This window comes from Oryctolagus cuniculus, chromosome 11, assembly GCF_964237555.1.
Source record: "Oryctolagus cuniculus chromosome 11, mOryCun1.1, whole genome shotgun sequence".
In the NCBI taxonomy this organism is placed as follows: domain Eukaryota; kingdom Metazoa; phylum Chordata; class Mammalia; order Lagomorpha; family Leporidae; genus Oryctolagus; species Oryctolagus cuniculus.
Window position 1 is genome coordinate 24,604,051 of NC_091442.1, and position 16,226 is coordinate 24,620,276.

The 16,226-nt window shown below is 50.3% G+C and overlaps 1 protein-coding gene across 1 annotated transcript in view; it reads left to right on the plus strand.

Moving 5' to 3' along the window:
* The window catches only part of CDK5RAP1 (CDK5 regulatory subunit associated protein 1), a 37,125-nt gene continuing 20,899 nt past the window's right edge, over positions 1 to 16,226 (plus strand). The window contains exons 1-7 of the mRNA XM_002710831.5: positions 1 to 145; positions 3,817 to 4,143; positions 7,036 to 7,139; positions 7,608 to 7,642; positions 8,998 to 9,098; positions 11,168 to 11,378; positions 11,931 to 12,051. Of these exons, the coding sequence (XP_002710877.3) occupies positions 3,837 to 4,143; positions 7,036 to 7,139; positions 7,608 to 7,642; positions 8,998 to 9,098; positions 11,168 to 11,378; positions 11,931 to 12,051 (879 nt within the window). The 5' untranslated portion in view covers positions 1 to 145; positions 3,817 to 3,836. The remainder of the gene's footprint in view (positions 146 to 3,816; positions 4,144 to 7,035; positions 7,140 to 7,607; positions 7,643 to 8,997; positions 9,099 to 11,167; positions 11,379 to 11,930; positions 12,052 to 16,226) is intronic.

The window sequence follows — 16,226 nt, forward strand, 5'->3', positions numbered from 1 at the left end:
CACTTCCGTTGGGACATCTCGGACGGAAGTCGCGGCGGAACGATCCTGCTGTGGTGTGCACGCGGCGGGGGGGACTGTGGAGGGTGGTGGATCGCGATGGCCGAGTGAACTTCCGCCGCGGGAGCTGCGCCCCACGCTGTGAGAGGTGAGGGCGTTCTGGCGGTGGTGGCTGCGCGTCTGCCAGTGGCTGCGGCAGGGTCCGCTGGTGCACTCGTCCCTGGCTGTGCGCGGGCCTCTAGGGGAGGGTGGTGCGGTCCTTTGGTTGCGGGCTTGGAGTCGGACTGTTGGGTTATACCCCAGTCCCGCAGCCTACTCCTTTTTGGCGGTGGGCAAGCCACCCTCTTCCTTTCTGCGCGCGCTGGCTTCATCACCCGCGAAGTGGGAATGACGGTGGAACCTGCCTCACAGGGTTGCTTTGAGGATGCCGTGGTCCACGCGAAGCGCTTGGCAGCGCGTCCAGCGCTTTGTTGTCATCCCGTAAAATAGGCTGTTGCCCCATCGTCATTGCCATCGCTAAAATTGATTTTTTAAAGAATATTCTTATTCGAGAGCGAGAAAGAGGGCTCGCATCAGCAGGTTCACTTCCCAAAAGCTTGCGGGGGCCGGGGCTGGGCCTGGCTCAGCCCAAAATTAATGTTTGAGCTTCCACAGCGGCTCCTCCAGGGTGCTATGCAGAGCACCTTGCTTGCATTACCGCGTGTGAGCCTCAGCACGGAGCTGGAAACACAGGCGCCGATGTCCCCGTTTCACACTTGCAGGAATGGAGGCTGACAGAGCTTAGGACAGGTGCCCAGGGTTTCCTGACTGGGCCGCAGGGGGCCAGATTCTGACCCCAGGGAGCAAGCTGTCAATCAGGGTGCTCTGATAGCCCCGTGAGCGGAGGTGTGCCCTGTGAATGGCTGGTTTCGGAACGCTTTCTGTGTGCCGAGTTGGGGTTTAGCACCTGTAGTTCTCACAGCAACTCTGGGGAACAGGTCCTACTTTTATTCTTATTTTACAGGTGTGGAGTTGATGGCCAAGAGACAGGAATTTGGCCAAAGTTCACCCAGTGATTAAGGTGCAGAAGTGGGTGATTTCAAAGCTCGCACTGAAAGTCTGTTGTTCCCTGGTTGCTTGAGAGGACGGTAGCGTTATTCCTGCCCGGAGTGCTGGTAGCAGATACACCAGGGGATCTTGGAAAGATAACGGGCCATTTGCTCATTGTGCACACACAGCACTTGGCGTAAACCATTTACTAGTACTGCCAAGGAGTTCTGGATCCAGGAGATGCCGAGGGTGTAGAAATGAATGGGATTTCTTTCCCATTTCATGAACGGCAGAAGTGTACATAGTAACTAACAATGAGGTGTGCCGAGTCTTCTGATGCAAAGTTAGAAGAGAGCTTTGGGATTCTGCAGAAAAATCCCAATCTAGACTTGGAGGTTGGTGGTCAGGGCAGCCTTCCAGGAGGAAGCAGAGACCCAAAGGTGGCATAGGAGTTGGCGAGGCCACCAGAGGGAGGATATACCAGCCGGAGAGAAGAATGTGTGGAGAAGCCTGTGAACCACTAAGGGTGGATATGAAGAGCTTGGTGTGGCTGGAGTGAGGCAGTCAGGCTGTCAGTAAGGGTCCATTAAGAATATTAGTGGGGACTGCCGCTGTGATGTAGCGGGTAAAGCCGCCGCCTGCAGTGCTGGCATCCCATATGGACACCAGTTCCAGTCCCAGCTGCTCTATTTCCAATCCAGCTCTCTGCTGTGGCCTGGGAAAGCAATAGAAGATGGCCCAAGTCCTTGGGCCCCTGCACCTGTGTGGGAGACCTGGAGGAGGCTCCTGGCTACAGATTGGAGCAGCTCCGGGTGTTGTGGCCAATTGGGGAGTGAACCAGCAGACGGAGGACCTCTCTGCCTCTTCTCTCTCTGTGTAACTCTGACTTTCAAATAAATAAATGAATCTTTAAGAAAAAAAAAAGAATATTAGTGAAAAGTCTGTCTCCATCTCCTGTACCTTAGTCACCTAAGTCCCTTCCTGGGACGCAGCTACTATTTCTTAGGCAGCCTGGAGATTGTGTGTGATCACAGATGTGTGCCTCAATATCCCTGCCCTCTTTCCCCACACGCTCAAGTGTAGCATACTAGGTGTTGATCACTTTGCTTCCTCACCTTTGTCAGGTGTAGGTAGATTCAACTTCACTGCCTAGCAGGTGCATCTTACTCCATTGCATGGATGTATCAGAATTTATTTAATCCCTTATGATAACATATAGATCTTTTACATTCCCTTGCTATTAGAAACATGGCAGCATTGAATATCTTTATAGTGTACACTGGTCATTTTACAAATGAGTATATCTGTAGGATAAACACCTCGGAACAGACTGTTTGGTCAAAGGGTTTGTATGTTTGTAATTTTGATGGAAAGTGACACATTGTCGTCTATAAAGGTTGCGCCATTTCCCATAACCTAGTGGGAAGGGTGGGGATGGGAAATTTGAGGGCAGTAGTTTGAGACTTTGAAGGAAGGTGGAAGGAGCCACTGGTCAGGCACTCAGTGCCCGGCATTACATGTTTTGTTTTTGAAGGACCTTGAAGGGAGATGCATGCTGTCAGACAGTAAGTAGTTTTTACAGTAGCAGGGGGCAGTGGAGCAAGGTGGCCATGGGACCCAGATGTGCAGTCAGACGGGTGCTCATTTGAGTCCTGACTCTACTGCTTACTGGCTGTAGGAGCTCAGGTGAGTTCCTCAGCCTCGCTTTGCCTACTTCCTGGTCTGTAAATGGAGAGAACAATGTTCCCTGTTGTCTAGGTTCAGAAGGTTGCTGTGGAGATTTAGTGAGGCAGTATGCTTAGAGCTCTGCAACCATTCTGGCCCAATGTGCTGTTTTTGTTATTTTTTTTTTAAAGATTTTATTTATTTATTTGACTGAGTTACAGACAGTGTGTGAGAGAGAGATAGAGAAAGGTCTTCCTTCCGTTGGTTCACTCCCCAAGTGGCTGCAATGGCCAGAGCTGCACCAATCCGAAGCCAGGATCCAGGTACTTCTCCTGGTCTCCCATGGGGTGCAGGGCCCAAGCACTTGGGCCATCCTCCACTGCACTCCCGGGCCACAGCAGAGAGCTGGACTGGAAGAAAGTCAGCTGGGACTAGAACCGGCACCCATATGGGATGCCGGCGCTGCAGGCAGACGATTAACTTAGTGCACCATGGCGCCTGCCCCCTGTTTTGTTACTTGTGTCAGGGTTTCCCATCTCACTTCTTGCACTCCTTGGTTTTGAAAACAGACTACTTGCTCGCATCTCATCTCTGCCACTCCTCGCATGATCTTGGGCATGTCATCTCCAGTTTTGCACCTGTAAGATAATGTAAATTATTAAGAGTGCTTCCTTCATGGGCTTTTTTTTTTTTTTTTGGACAGGCAGAGTGGACAGTGAGAGAGAGAGAGACAGAGAGAAAGGTCTTCCTTTTTGCCGTTGGTTCACCCTCCAATGGCTGCCGCGGCCGGCGCACCGCGCTGATCCAATGGCAGGAGCCAGGTACTTCTCCTGGTCTCCCATGGGGTGCAGGGCCCAAGCACTTGGGCCATCCTCCACTGCACTCCCGGGCCACAGCAGAGAGCTGGCCTGGAAGAGTAACAACCGGGACAGAATCCGGCGCCCCGACCGGGACTAGAACCCGGGGTGCCGGTGCCACAAGGCGGAGGATTAGCCTAGTGAGCCATGACGCGGGCCGTTTCATGGGCTTTTGTAGGGAATAAATACATGAATGTGTCTAAAGTGCTCCGAGCAGTACCCTGTACGTGGTAGTCAGTAAATGTTGGTGTCTGTCACTCTCTTGCAGGCTTTGGGCTGCTTAGCGCCATGCAGCCTCTACGATGTGTGCTCCGAGTGCAGCGGGCCCTGCACTGGGGGCCCTGGGCCTCTGTGTCCAGGCTGCTGCTGAGCACCTGCAGGGCGCACAGCCGTCTCCACGGCACTGCGTGTCCAGGTGCAGAGAGGCAGGAGGATGGGGTTCGGAAGGACTTCAGCTCCAGACTGGCCGCCGGGCCCACCTTTCAGCATTTTTTGAGGAATGCTTCAGCTTCTGAAGAGAAGCCATCTTTTCCAGAAGCGGAAGATCCGCCACCCTATCTCACAGCGGACGAACTTCGAGGACAGCAGAGGAAAGGTTGGTTTTACTTTCTTCTTCTTCTTCTTTTTTTTTTTGACAGGCAGAGTGGACAGTGAGAGAGAGAGAGAGAGACAGAGAGAAAGGTCTTCCTTTACTGTTGGTTCACCCTCCAGTGGCTGCTGCGGCTGGTGCACCACACTGATCCGAAGCCAGGAGCCCAGTGCCTCTCCTGGTCTCCCATGGGGTGCAGGGCCCAAGCACCTGGGCCATCCTCCACTGCTTTCCCGGGCCACAGCAGAGAGCTGGCCTGGAAGAGGGGCAACCGGGACAGAATCCGGTGCCCTGACCGGGACTAGAACCCGGTGTGCTGGTGCCGCAGGTGAAGGATTAGCCTAGTGAGCCACGGCGCCGGCCAACTTTAATCTTTCTTTTGGGTTTCTGCCTTGCTCTTTTCTGCCATTTATAACCTGGGTTAGCAGTGTGGGAAGGCGCTTAGATATGTGGAATCATGGAACTACCAAGGAACATTAACATAAAGAAACTCACAGTGTCGGCGCACGTGACTAGGGGGCAGAAGTCCTGGGAGTCCTCTCTCTGGTTCTTCGGTTGCCTTTGGAAACCCTATAATCTCTTCTGATTTGTAGATGATCTTATGTGGTAAAACTGCCTTCATAATGGTACTGTAGAAATTTATTCTTTCAACAGATTTATTTATTGGGGCTGGTGCTGTGGCATAGCGGGTGAAGCCCTGCCTACAGTGCTGGCATCCCATATGGGCACAGGTTCCAGTCCCGGCTGTTCCTCTTCTGATCTAGTTCCCTGCTATGGCCTGGGAAAGCAGTAGAAGATGGCCCAAGTGCTTGGGCCCCTGCACCCACGTGGGGGACCTGGAAGAAGCTCCTGGCTCCTAGCTCCTAGCTCTGCAGATCACGGCTTTTACGCAGTGAGACACAGTGCCGGTCCCCAGGTTTTTTATATAGTAAGTTATATAAATGTCTTCATAAGCTACATTGCTTCTACTACCTTTTGTCCAGAATAAATGTCTAGGAGTTAAGTTCGTAAGTCAAGAAGTGTGTATCTCTGATTCCTGCTTGGGATTTTGTTGTCCTTTATAATTTATTGTTCCCTTCAGTCTCTGACATAAGTGTTGGTGTTTTATTTTTTTAGACAGGGAAAGTAAGGCAAGGACAATTAAAAAAAATCTGAGGCATGCCTGCTTTTTATTTTTTAAATATTTATTTACTTATTTGAAGTGCAGAGTTAGAGAGAAAGAGAGCGAGAGATCTTCCATCTGCTGTTCACTCCCCAGATGGCCACAGTGACCAGGACTGGGCCAGGCTGAAGCCAGGAGCTTCTTCCTGGTCTCCCATGTGGGTGCAGGAGTCCAAGGACTTGGGCCATTTTCCACTGCTTTCCCAGGTGCATTAGCAGGGAGCTGGATCAGAAGTGGAGCAGCCGGTCTCGAACCGGTGCTCTTTTGGGATGCTGGCGTCACAGGCGAGGCTTTACCCGCTATGCCACAGTGCCGGCCCCACGTGCCTGCTTTTTTTTGTTTGCTGTCTTTCTCTTTTCTTTTTTTAAAAATTAATTAATTAATTAATTTGGAAGGCAGAATGATACAGAGAGGAGAGAGAGAGTGAGTGAGCAAATCTCCCATCTGCTGATTCTTTCCCCAAATGGGTGCAGGGGTGGGGCTGAGCCAGGCCGAAGTCAGGAGCCTGGAACTCTATCCAGGTCTCTCACATGGGTTACAGGGGCCCAAGCACTTGGGCCTTCTGCCTTCCCAGGTTTATAGCAGGGAGCTGGATCAATAATGGAGTAGCCTGAACTTGATGGCAGTGTCGTAGGTGGCAGCTTAATCCTCTGTGCCATGACACGCTCTGCCTGCTTGCTTTTTTTAAAAATTGGCTTTCATGTGGTTCTTTGTCACTCAGCATTTAACTCCATTTGGAATTTATTTGTTTGAAATGTCTTAGATTAAATCCTGCTGGTGGGGTCAGGGGTTGATCTAGTTACATAGTTTGAAGTTTGATCTAGATCATAGTTAAATAGTGTGAAATTCATGTTCTTAAAATTCTGTGCAAAATTTGTGTTTTACTTCATAATGCAGCCATGCTTGCTTTCATTGGTGGTGTTAAGTTATTGTAGGAAGATGCCTCATTTTTTTTTTTTTAAGATTTATTTTGTTTGAAAGTCAGAGTTACGCAGAGAGAGAGAGAGAGAGAGAGAGAGGAGAGGCAGAGAGAGGTCTTCCATCCGATGGTTCACTCCCCAGATGGCCGCAACGGCTGGAGCTGCACTGATCCGAAGCCAGGAGCCAGGAGCTTCTTCTGGGTCTCCTACGCGGGTACAGGGGCCCAAGGACTTGGGCCATCTTCTACTGCTTTCCCAGGCCATAGCAGAGAGCTGGGTTGGAAGAGGAGCAGCCGGGACTAGAACTGGCACCCATATGGGATGCCGGCGCTTCAGGCCAGGACATTAACCCGCTGCGCCACAGCGCCGGCCCCGAAGATGCCTCATTTTTATTTTTTGGCTTTAACATATCCTTTGGCCATTACTGCTACTTCTGGAGACTGGACAACCTCTCTGGTTTAAGAAGGTGTGTAATATGTAGAATTGAACTTATTTTAACCTGAGGTTGATAAACACTATCAATGGTCCTTTTCTGATTGTTGCTATAACCATGTTTCCTTGTTTTTCAGGGGCTTCTTTTTCCCGTAATTTAAATGAAATGCCTTATAAATTATTGTGCGTAGACCGTATATTATTTCTTTTGTTCTAAAAGATGGAAATTAATCTGGCAACATATCTGGCAGTTGTTGGCACTTTAGGATTGAGGCAACAGGGGACTGAGTGGCTAACCAGTTGCCCTGGGCACTCCTGGGGCATTTGGGAAGGAGACCCTCTGAGACGCGTGGGCCCTGTTGTCTACTTACCCTCTCGTTGCAGTCTACCTGGAGACCTATGGCTGCCAGATGAACGTGAATGACACAGAGATAGCCTGGTCCATCCTGCAGAAGAGTGGCTACCTTCGGACCAGCGACCTGCAAGAGGTACCTGCATTTCCTCTTCTCCGTGGTCCCGAGGCTCTGTAGGAGCCTGCACTCGTGCCAGTTCTCAGACGCAGCTTCAGGCACAGGTGCGGCCTGGGGAGGCAGAGTTCCTTTGAGTGAAGTGTGCACTATGGGACTGAGGTGAACTCTCTCTGAGCTCTTCTTGAAACTTATGATGTTGCTCACCTTCAGTCAAGGAGCTCAGGTAAAAATTGGCCTGAGGAGGGCAGATGAGAGTTGGGATTTAATGGGCGTCGAGTTTTAGAGTGTGAAGATGAGGTAGTTCTGGAGAAAGGTGGTGGTAATTGTTGTTTGACAGTGTGAATGTTCTAAACAGAATTATACAGTTAATAGTTGACGTGATGAATTTTATGTTGTGTATATTTTATCACAATAATTAATAAGTAAGGGCTGCAAGGCTGATTTCAGAGGTCATGATTTTGCTTTTTCTCCTTGCTCTCCATTCAGGCTGATGTGATCCTGCTTGTCACCTGCTCAATCAGGTACTGGTCAGTTCCTTCCTAGGGAGCAAGTGCCTCTTGTGTAGTAATGCTGGGCGTACCGTGCTCTGCCGGCCACCAAGGAGGTGAGCTGGGGCCCCGGGTCAGTAGGACTTAGCTGTCCTGCAGTGCACGTGGTCTCGACGTCTGCTGAGCACATGCCGTGCGCGTTCCGTGTGAGCATGGTTCACGTGCGTTGTTGAAAGGAATGTTCACAACAGCCCTATGAGGTTGGCGTTCTTATCAAACTCGTTTTCTAGATGTGGCGATCGAGAGAGTGCTGAGTCACCGTCACCAGCTGTTGCTGAGGCTTGTCTCTCAGCTGAGGGCATGTGTGTATGAGGTGGCTGCCGAGGCTGGGGCGCAGCTGCCGGCTGGGAAGGACTTCTGCACGGCGGCAGTGGCCTCCGTCTTCCTTCTTTTGGTTCTGCATACAAGGCATGCTGGAGTGAATGCTCCCGCGCTGGCTGTACCAGCAGTTAATTAATCCATCATTGTTCTTCCGAGCCCTCTGCCGCTGTTATCAAGTGAGGTGCTTTGGGAGACAGAGAAATTCATCCTTCCTTCGTGGAGCCTGGTTTTAAGGAGCTTAGTCCAGGCCGGCGCCGCGGCTCACTAGGCTAATCCTCCGCCTTGCGGCGCTGGCACACCGGATTCTAGTCCCGGTCGGGGCGCCGGATTCTGTCCCGGTTGCCCCTCTTCCAGGCCAGCCCTCTGCTGTGGCCCGGGAGTGCAGTGGAGGATGGGCCAGGTGCTTGGGCCCTGCACCCCATGGGAGACCAGGAAAGGCACCTGGCTCCTGGCTCCTGCCATCGGATCAGCGCGGTGCGCCGGCCGCAGCGCGCCGGCCGCGGCGGCCATTGGAGGGTGAACCAACGGCAAAGGAAGACCTTTCTCTCTGTCTCTCTCTCTCACTGTCCATTCTGCCTGTCAAAAAAAAAAAAAAAAAAAAAAGGAGCTTAGTCTGATAAGGGCACACATAGCCCTAACCTCTGGCAGAGGATGGTAGGTAAACAAATCAAACCATGAGAAGGAGAAATTGCTAAGTACAGGGAAAGGTATAGTAAAATTGGAAGGGCATTGAAGCGGGGACAGACTCTCCAGCGGAGGGGAGCTGGGGCAGGCTTTGTGAAGTGGATTGTTGCTGAGGAGACGTGCAGGAAGGCATCAATCTGAGAAAGGTGGATTACTGCAAGTGGCGGCTCTTCACCCGGCACCCACCTACGTTCCCGGAGTCTGAAGCACTCACAGGTGTTCATTTAAAGGGTTGGAAGGGATTTTTATTTTCTTTCCATTGTTTTTCTCTCTGATTGCTCAGTAGTTTATTTTCGTTCCGTTTCGTCCTTCGTTCTTTGCAGGGAGAAGGCTGAGCAGACCATCTGGAACCGCCTACGTCAGCTGAAAGCCCTGAAGACAAAGCGGCTGCGTTCCCGGGGGCCTCTGAGGATTGGGATTCTAGGTACCCGGTAATTTGCAGAGTTTGTCAGCTTCGGGACTCGCACTTACCGTGGCTTTTGATGTAGAGTTTCCAGTAGAGTCTGGTGGATTCCGTCAGAGGGTGAAGAAATTTTGCACATCCCATGCAACTCAGAGACTGCAGGGTTAAATGAGATAAAGCTCATAAAGGGGCTTTTCCTAGTTCCTTGTAGGTGCTCAGGAGGTGGCGTATCCCTCCTGGCATCTAATGCAGCTCACGAGTCAGAGCGTTACAGACAGCAGAGTGGACTCTGGCTGGCGAGGGGTGTGAGTTTACGGGCAGCACCCTGCGTCTGCACTCGGGAACCACATCCACAGAAGGCTCGCTCTGCGCCGCCCAGTGTGGCAGCCGCCAGTAAGTGTCATTAAAATTAAGCTTCACTGGGGCTGGCGCTGTGGTGCATTGGGTAAAGCCGCTGCCTACAGTGCCGACATCCCATATGGGCACTGGTTCGAGTCCTGCCTGCTCCACTTGTGATCTAGCTCTCTGCTACAGCCTGGGAAAGCAGTAGAAGATGGCCCGAGTCCTTGGGCCCCTGCACCCCTATGGGAGACCCAAAAGAAGCTCTTGGCTTCTGGCTTTGGATTGGCACATCTCTGGCCGTTGCAGCCATCTTGGAGTGAACCAGTGGATGGAAGACCTCTGTCTCTCCTTTCTCTGAGTAACTCTGACTTCCAGCCGGCGCCGCGGCTCACTAGGCTAATTCTCCGCCTAGCGGCGCCGGCACACTGGGTTCTAGTCCTGGTTGGGGCGCCGGATTCTGTCCCGGTTGCCCCTCTTCCAGGCCAGCTCTCTGCTGTGTCCAGGGAGTGCAGTGGAGGATGGCCCAAGTGCTTGGGCCCTGCACCCCATGGGAGACCAGGAGAAGCACCTGGCTCCTGCCATCGGATTAGCGCGGTGCGCTGGCCTTTGGAGGGTGAATCAATGGCAAAGAAAGACCTTTCTCTCTGTCTCTCTCTCTCACTGTCCACTCTGCCTGTCAAAAAAAAAACCAAAACCAAAAACAAAAACAAAAACCTGACTTCCAAATAAATAAATTAATTAAAAAAAATTAAACTTCACTTCCATCACATTTGCTACATTTCATCTGCTCATAGCCACTACCAGTTTGGACAGCACAGCCAATTGTTTCTCTCCATTATTAGAACATTCTGTTTTCCAATTCTGAATGAGATGGCTGGGAACTGTATTTCAGAGATAAACATTCTGTATCCCTCATGTCCCAGAATTGAGTTAATATATTTCACCTTGTGGAAAATGTATTGAACTTTGTGTCCAGTATGGAATGCTTAAGTGAGTCCCCTTGATTTGGAGTCAACGTGACCTGGAATTGGAAGCAAAGCTGTGATTCAAATGCTGGTACATTGATAACAGGTTGTCAGCATCTCATATGTTGTCTTTTTTTTTTTTCTTTTAAGATTTATTTATTTATTTATTTGAAAGGCACAGTTACAGAGAGGCAGAGACAGAGAGAAAGAGAAGTCTTCCATCCATTGGTTCACTCCCTAGATGGCTGCAAGGCTAGAGCAGTACTGATCCAAAGCCAGGAGCCAAGAACAACTTCTGGGTCTCCCATGTGGGTACAGGGACCCAAGGACTTGGGCCATCTTCCACTGCTTTCCCAGGCCACAGCAGAGAGCTGGATCAGAAGTGGAACAGCCGGGACTCGAACCGGTGCCCATTTGGGATGCCGCTACTGCAGGCAGCGGCTTTACTTGCTACGCCACAGTGCTGGCCCCCGTATGTTGTCGTGAACACTGTGTAAAATGAACACTTCAGTAATTTTCAGTTGAACGAAATTATTCATGTCTTGAAAACTTTTTGGGTGATGGTTTAATTTTTCTGAGGATTTAATTGAACTGCTGTGAAACCCCTTTCCATAGTTTTCTTATATCGGAAGAGGCAGGTTCCAGTGCTCTGAGTGTTGGTTAGTATGAAGGATGACACTGAACTCTGAGAAAGTGCCAGGTCCCTAATCCAAGCTGAAACACTGTGCTGAGAAGAGGCCATGAAAGCAGGTGAGTTTGAACACGTGCTTGTTCTGCTTCCAGGCTGCATGGCCGAGAGGCTGAAGGAGGAGATCCTCAACAGGGAGAAGATGGTGGATCTTTTGGCTGGTCCAGACGCCTATCGGGATCTTCCCCGCCTGCTGGCGGTCACCGAGTCTGGCCAGCAGGCTGCCAACGTGCTGCTGTCTTTAGATGAGACCTATGCCGATGTCATGCCAGTCCAGGCGAGCCCCGGTGCCACTTCTGCCTTTGTGTGAGTAACTGCCCGAGAGATGGGGCGTGAGCCTCTCATTCTCAGTTGTAAACTAACATTGAGTTCCTTACTTTTTAAAAAACATAGATTTATTTATTTGAAATACAGAGGATAGAGAAGGAGAGACAGAGAGCGTCCATCTGCTGATTCCATCCCTAAATGACCACAATGGCCAAGGCTGGGTCAGGCCAAACCCACGTGGGTTCAGGGGCCCAAGCACTTGGACCATCCTCTGCTGCTTTCCCAGGTCATCGACAGGGAGCTGGATTGGAAGTGGAGCAGCTGGGACTTGAACTAGCACCTATATGGGATGCTGGTGCTGCAGATAACAGCTTAATCCGCCGTGCCTCAGTGCTGGCCTTTAGATACTAATTTTTAAATATAAAAAAATGTTTCCTTTAGTGTTTTGTGGATCTTAGGTTGGTCCATTGTGAGCCTGGAAGCAGGAGGATTCAGAGCCAAAGGATAAACACAAGGCAGCTGTGACCTGCCCCCTGAGTTGTGCCAGGACACCCTGCTCCTGTTATTGAGTTCCTGTATTTTCTTCCCCAGGTCAATCATGAGAGGCTGTGACAACATGTGCAGCTATTGCATTGTTCCTTTCACACGTGGCCGGGAGAGGAGTCGGCCTGTCGCCTCCATTCTGGAGGAAGTGAGGCAGCTTTCTGAGCAGGTACAAAGTTCTCCAGGCTTTCCCTCTGTGAGCATGTTTGTGGGAGGCTGAGGATAGCCTTTGTAGTTTGCAGTCCATGTTGTCCATGTAGTTGTACACATTCATGATGATGCTTGTTCAGAAAGAAATACCTGGGTGTATATCTTTGGTTCTAGAGATTATGGGCAGATCCACTGTGAGATGGAGAGAGATGAATATAGAATTAGGTGATTTAATGTGAATTCTGTCTCCATTTTTCTGTGGCTCACTGTGTAGGCATTAGTTGTCTGTGAAATAGTTTTCCCATTTATAGAAAGAGAATAAAATAAAGCCTTCTTTGTAGGGTTATTGGAAAGATAAAAGAGATTTACAATTTTTTTTTGTTTGATTTTATTTGAAAGGCAGAGAGACAGACAGATCTTCCATTGCTGGTTTACTCCCTAAATGGCAGCAACAACCATGTCTGGGTCAGGCCAAAGCTGGGAGCCAGAAACTCCATCCTGGTCTCCCACATGGGTGACAGGGACCCAGATACTTGGGCCATCTTCTGCTGCCTTCCCAGCAGGTGTATTAGCTGGATGTTGAATTGGAAGTGGAGCAGCTGGGACCTGAACCAGCACTCAGATATGGGATGCCAGTGTTGCAAGTGTCAGCTTAACCTGCTGTGCTACCGCTCCAGCCCCTTGAGGAAAAGTTTTTTTTTTTTTTTAATTAATTAATTAATTTGAAATGTGGACTGAGAGATATCTTCCGTATGCTGGTACACTTCTCAGATGGCCACAATGGCCAAAACTGGGCTGATCTGAAGCCAGGAGCTTCTTCCTGGGTGCAGGGGCCCAAGGACTTGGGCCATCTTCTGCTTTCCCAGGCCATAGCAGAGAGCTGGATAGAAAGTGGAGCAGCTGGGACTAGAACCAGCACCCATATGGGATGCCAATACTGCAGACGGTTGCTTTACCCACTGTGCCACAGCGCCAGTCCCAAGGAATAGTGTTGTTGTTGTTGTTTTTTTTTAAACAAGCAGAGTGGACAGTGAGAGAGAGACAAAGAGAAAGGTCTTCCTTTGCCGTTGGTTCACCCTCCAATGGCCGCTGCGGCTGGCACACTGCGCCGATCCAAAGGCAGGAGCCAGGTGCTTCTCCTGGTCTCCCATGGGGTGCAGGGCCCAAGCACTTGGGCCATCCTCCACTGCCTTCCCGGGCCACAGCAGAGAGCTGGCCTGGAAGAGGAGCAACCGGGCAGAATCCGGCGACTCGACCAGGACTAGAACCCGGTGTGCCGGTGCTGCTGGCGGAGGATTAGCCTAGTGAGCCATGGCACCGGCCAAGGAATAGTTTTTAAAATAACTTGTATGTAGTGAATTTTCAGGGAATCATGTATTAGTCTGTCTGTAGTTTCTTGGGAAACCTCCCAAATCAAGTTCTTTTTCTCCGTGAGCCAGTTGGCTAGTTGAGGGACAGGGAGTAGATGAGGGGAGTGAACTGGATCAGAAGCCAGATGGGAGAGATTTGCTTCTCTTTCTCCTGTTGGGAGCCGGTGCCTCCGTCTTTGAAGAGGCCTCTCCCCCGCCCCTGCCTGAATCTTCTAGCCCTTCTAGAAGTGGGTGGGGATACGGTGCTGCTCTTCCAGGGGGATCTCCTGCTTCCTTACGTGTCGGACTTCAGAACCAGGAGGGTAGGCTGGGCTGGCTGCTGCTCTGATTCTACGTCAGCAGCTTCCCTTTGTCCTCATATTCTACCAGGGTGTCTTCTTTCCTACCCCAGGGCATCAGTCCTAACCCCGACTTGATCCTTGGTGCTCACCGGCCTGTGACATACTCTTCATACCTCATTTTCCCAAGTGTTTCCTGGTCTGTCCTCTGCCCTTCAGCTAACCACAGTAGTAAAACTCATCCCTTGACATTCTGTTTGAATAGACTGAGTTGGTGACAGAAACTCCCTTGCCTTTTCAATAACATTAGTTCTTAGCAAGATTAATAAAAATGACTAAATACCATCTAAAATAAAATGACTAAATACCATCTAAATGACTAAATACCATCAGGCCATTCATACTCAGATTTCCTCAGTTGTCCCGTAAATCTTTCTGCACTTAGATTTTTAAAAAAGATTTATTATATTTATTTGAAAGAGTTAAAGAGAGAGAGAGAGAGAGAGAGAGAAAGGGAGGGAGGGAGGGAGGGAGAGAGGGAGAGACAGAGAAAGAGGTTTTCCATCCACTGGTTCACTCCCCAGATGGCTACGGTGGCTGGGCTGGGCCAGGCTGAAGCCAGGAGTTATTTTCCAGGTCTCCCGTGGGTCCAAGGATCCAAGCACTTGGGTCGTCCTCCGATGCTTTCCCAGGAGCATCAGCAGAGAGCTGGATCAGAAGCAGAGCAGCTGGGACTATTTGAACTGGTGGGATGCTGGTGATGCAGATGGTGACTTAACATACTATGCCATGGCACTGGCCCCTGCATTTGGATTTTTTTTTTTTTTTTGACAGCAGAGTGGACAGTGAGAGAGAGAGACAGAGAGAAAGGTCTTCCTTTGCCGTTGGTTCATCCTCCAATGGCCGCCGCTGCAGCCGGCGCACCGCGCTGATCCGATGGCAGGAGCCAGGATCCAGGTGCTTTTCCTGGTCTCCCATGGGGTGCAGGGCCCAAGCACCTGGGCCATCCTCCACTGCACTCCCTGGCCACAGCAGAGGGCTGGCCTGGAAGAGGGGCAACCGGGACAGAATCCGGCGCCCCGACCGGGACTAGAACCCGGTGTGCCGGTGCCGCTAGGCGGAGGATTAGCCTAGTGAGCCGCGGCGCCGGCCCTGCATTTGGATTTTTTAAAGATTTGTTTATTTATTTGAAAGGGAGAGGAGAGAGAGATCATCCATCTGCCTTTTTACTCCCCAAATGACTGCAATAGTTGGGGCTGGACCATTCCAAAGCCAGGATCCAGGAGCTCCCTCAGGGTCTCCCAGGGGTTAGCAGGAGCCCAAGTACAAGTACTTGGGCCATCTTTTTTTTTTTTTTTTTTTTTTTACAGGCAGAGTTGATAGTGAGAGAGAGACAGAGAGAAAGGTCTTCCTTTTGCCGTTGGTTCACCCTCCAATGGCCGCTGCGGCTGGCGCGCTGCGGCCGGCGCACCGCGCTGATCCGAAGGCAGGAGCCAGGTGCTTCTCCTGGTCTCCCATGGGCTGCAGGGCCCAAGGACTTGGGCCATCCTCCACTGCCCTCCCGGGCCACAGCAGAGAGCTGGCCTGGAAGAGGGGCAGCCGGGACAGAATCCGGTGCCCCGACCTGGACTAGAACCCGGTATGCCGGTGCCACTAGGTGGAGGATTAGCCTATTGAGCCGCGGTGCCGGCTTGGGCCATCTTACACTGCTTTCCCAGGTGCACTAGCAGGAGCTGGATGGGAAGCAGAGCGGCAGGTACTCGAACTAGCACTCTAATATGGGATGCTGGCATTGCAGGCAGTGGCCTAACCTGTTGTATCACAATACCAGTCCCTACAGTTTTTTTTTTTTTAATTTAAAAAAAGGTTATTATTACCACAGTCAAGCAAAATGTTATCTATTTTTCCTATTTGCATAGCTGATAACTTTAGATTTTATACCCAATTCACTCATTCTGAATATGTAATTTATTCTTCCTGAAAGTACCTAGGACAGCAAAGAACCAAAATGTACACCATTATATAGAGAAAGTGCAAAGTTTAAAAGGAGAATATGTGTGCCTTAACCTTATTCCCTTCCTACCCCCCAATTAAAGGCATATAATGGCACTTCACTCCTGCGTGACCTAGATTGTCTGCAGAAAGTATTAAAATGAAATACACTTTAAAAAATGACTTTTAATAGATGTCCAAAAAAGCTCCTTAGTGTTTGAAAATAAATGCTTGAACAAAGGACAATTTTATATCAGTCAAGTTTGAAGAGCCCTGTACTGCAGCGTTCTGTAAAGTAAATAAGACAGAAAGCTGGTACAGGGCTTATTGACAAAGGCAGAATTTCTTCAGGCAGGTAGGCAGGGAGGCGGTGGTTCTTGTTCAGGCGTCTTTATGGCCGTTTCTTAGGTTGGCAAAACATACTGTGGAGGTGCCTCAAAGCAGGGTGCACAGCAGTCTCCAGCACATTTCTGTTGATTCATTTATCACAATTCCAAACACAGTAGATTAGATAAGCCTTAAAAGTGATGAACAGGCTGGTGCCGTGGCTTACT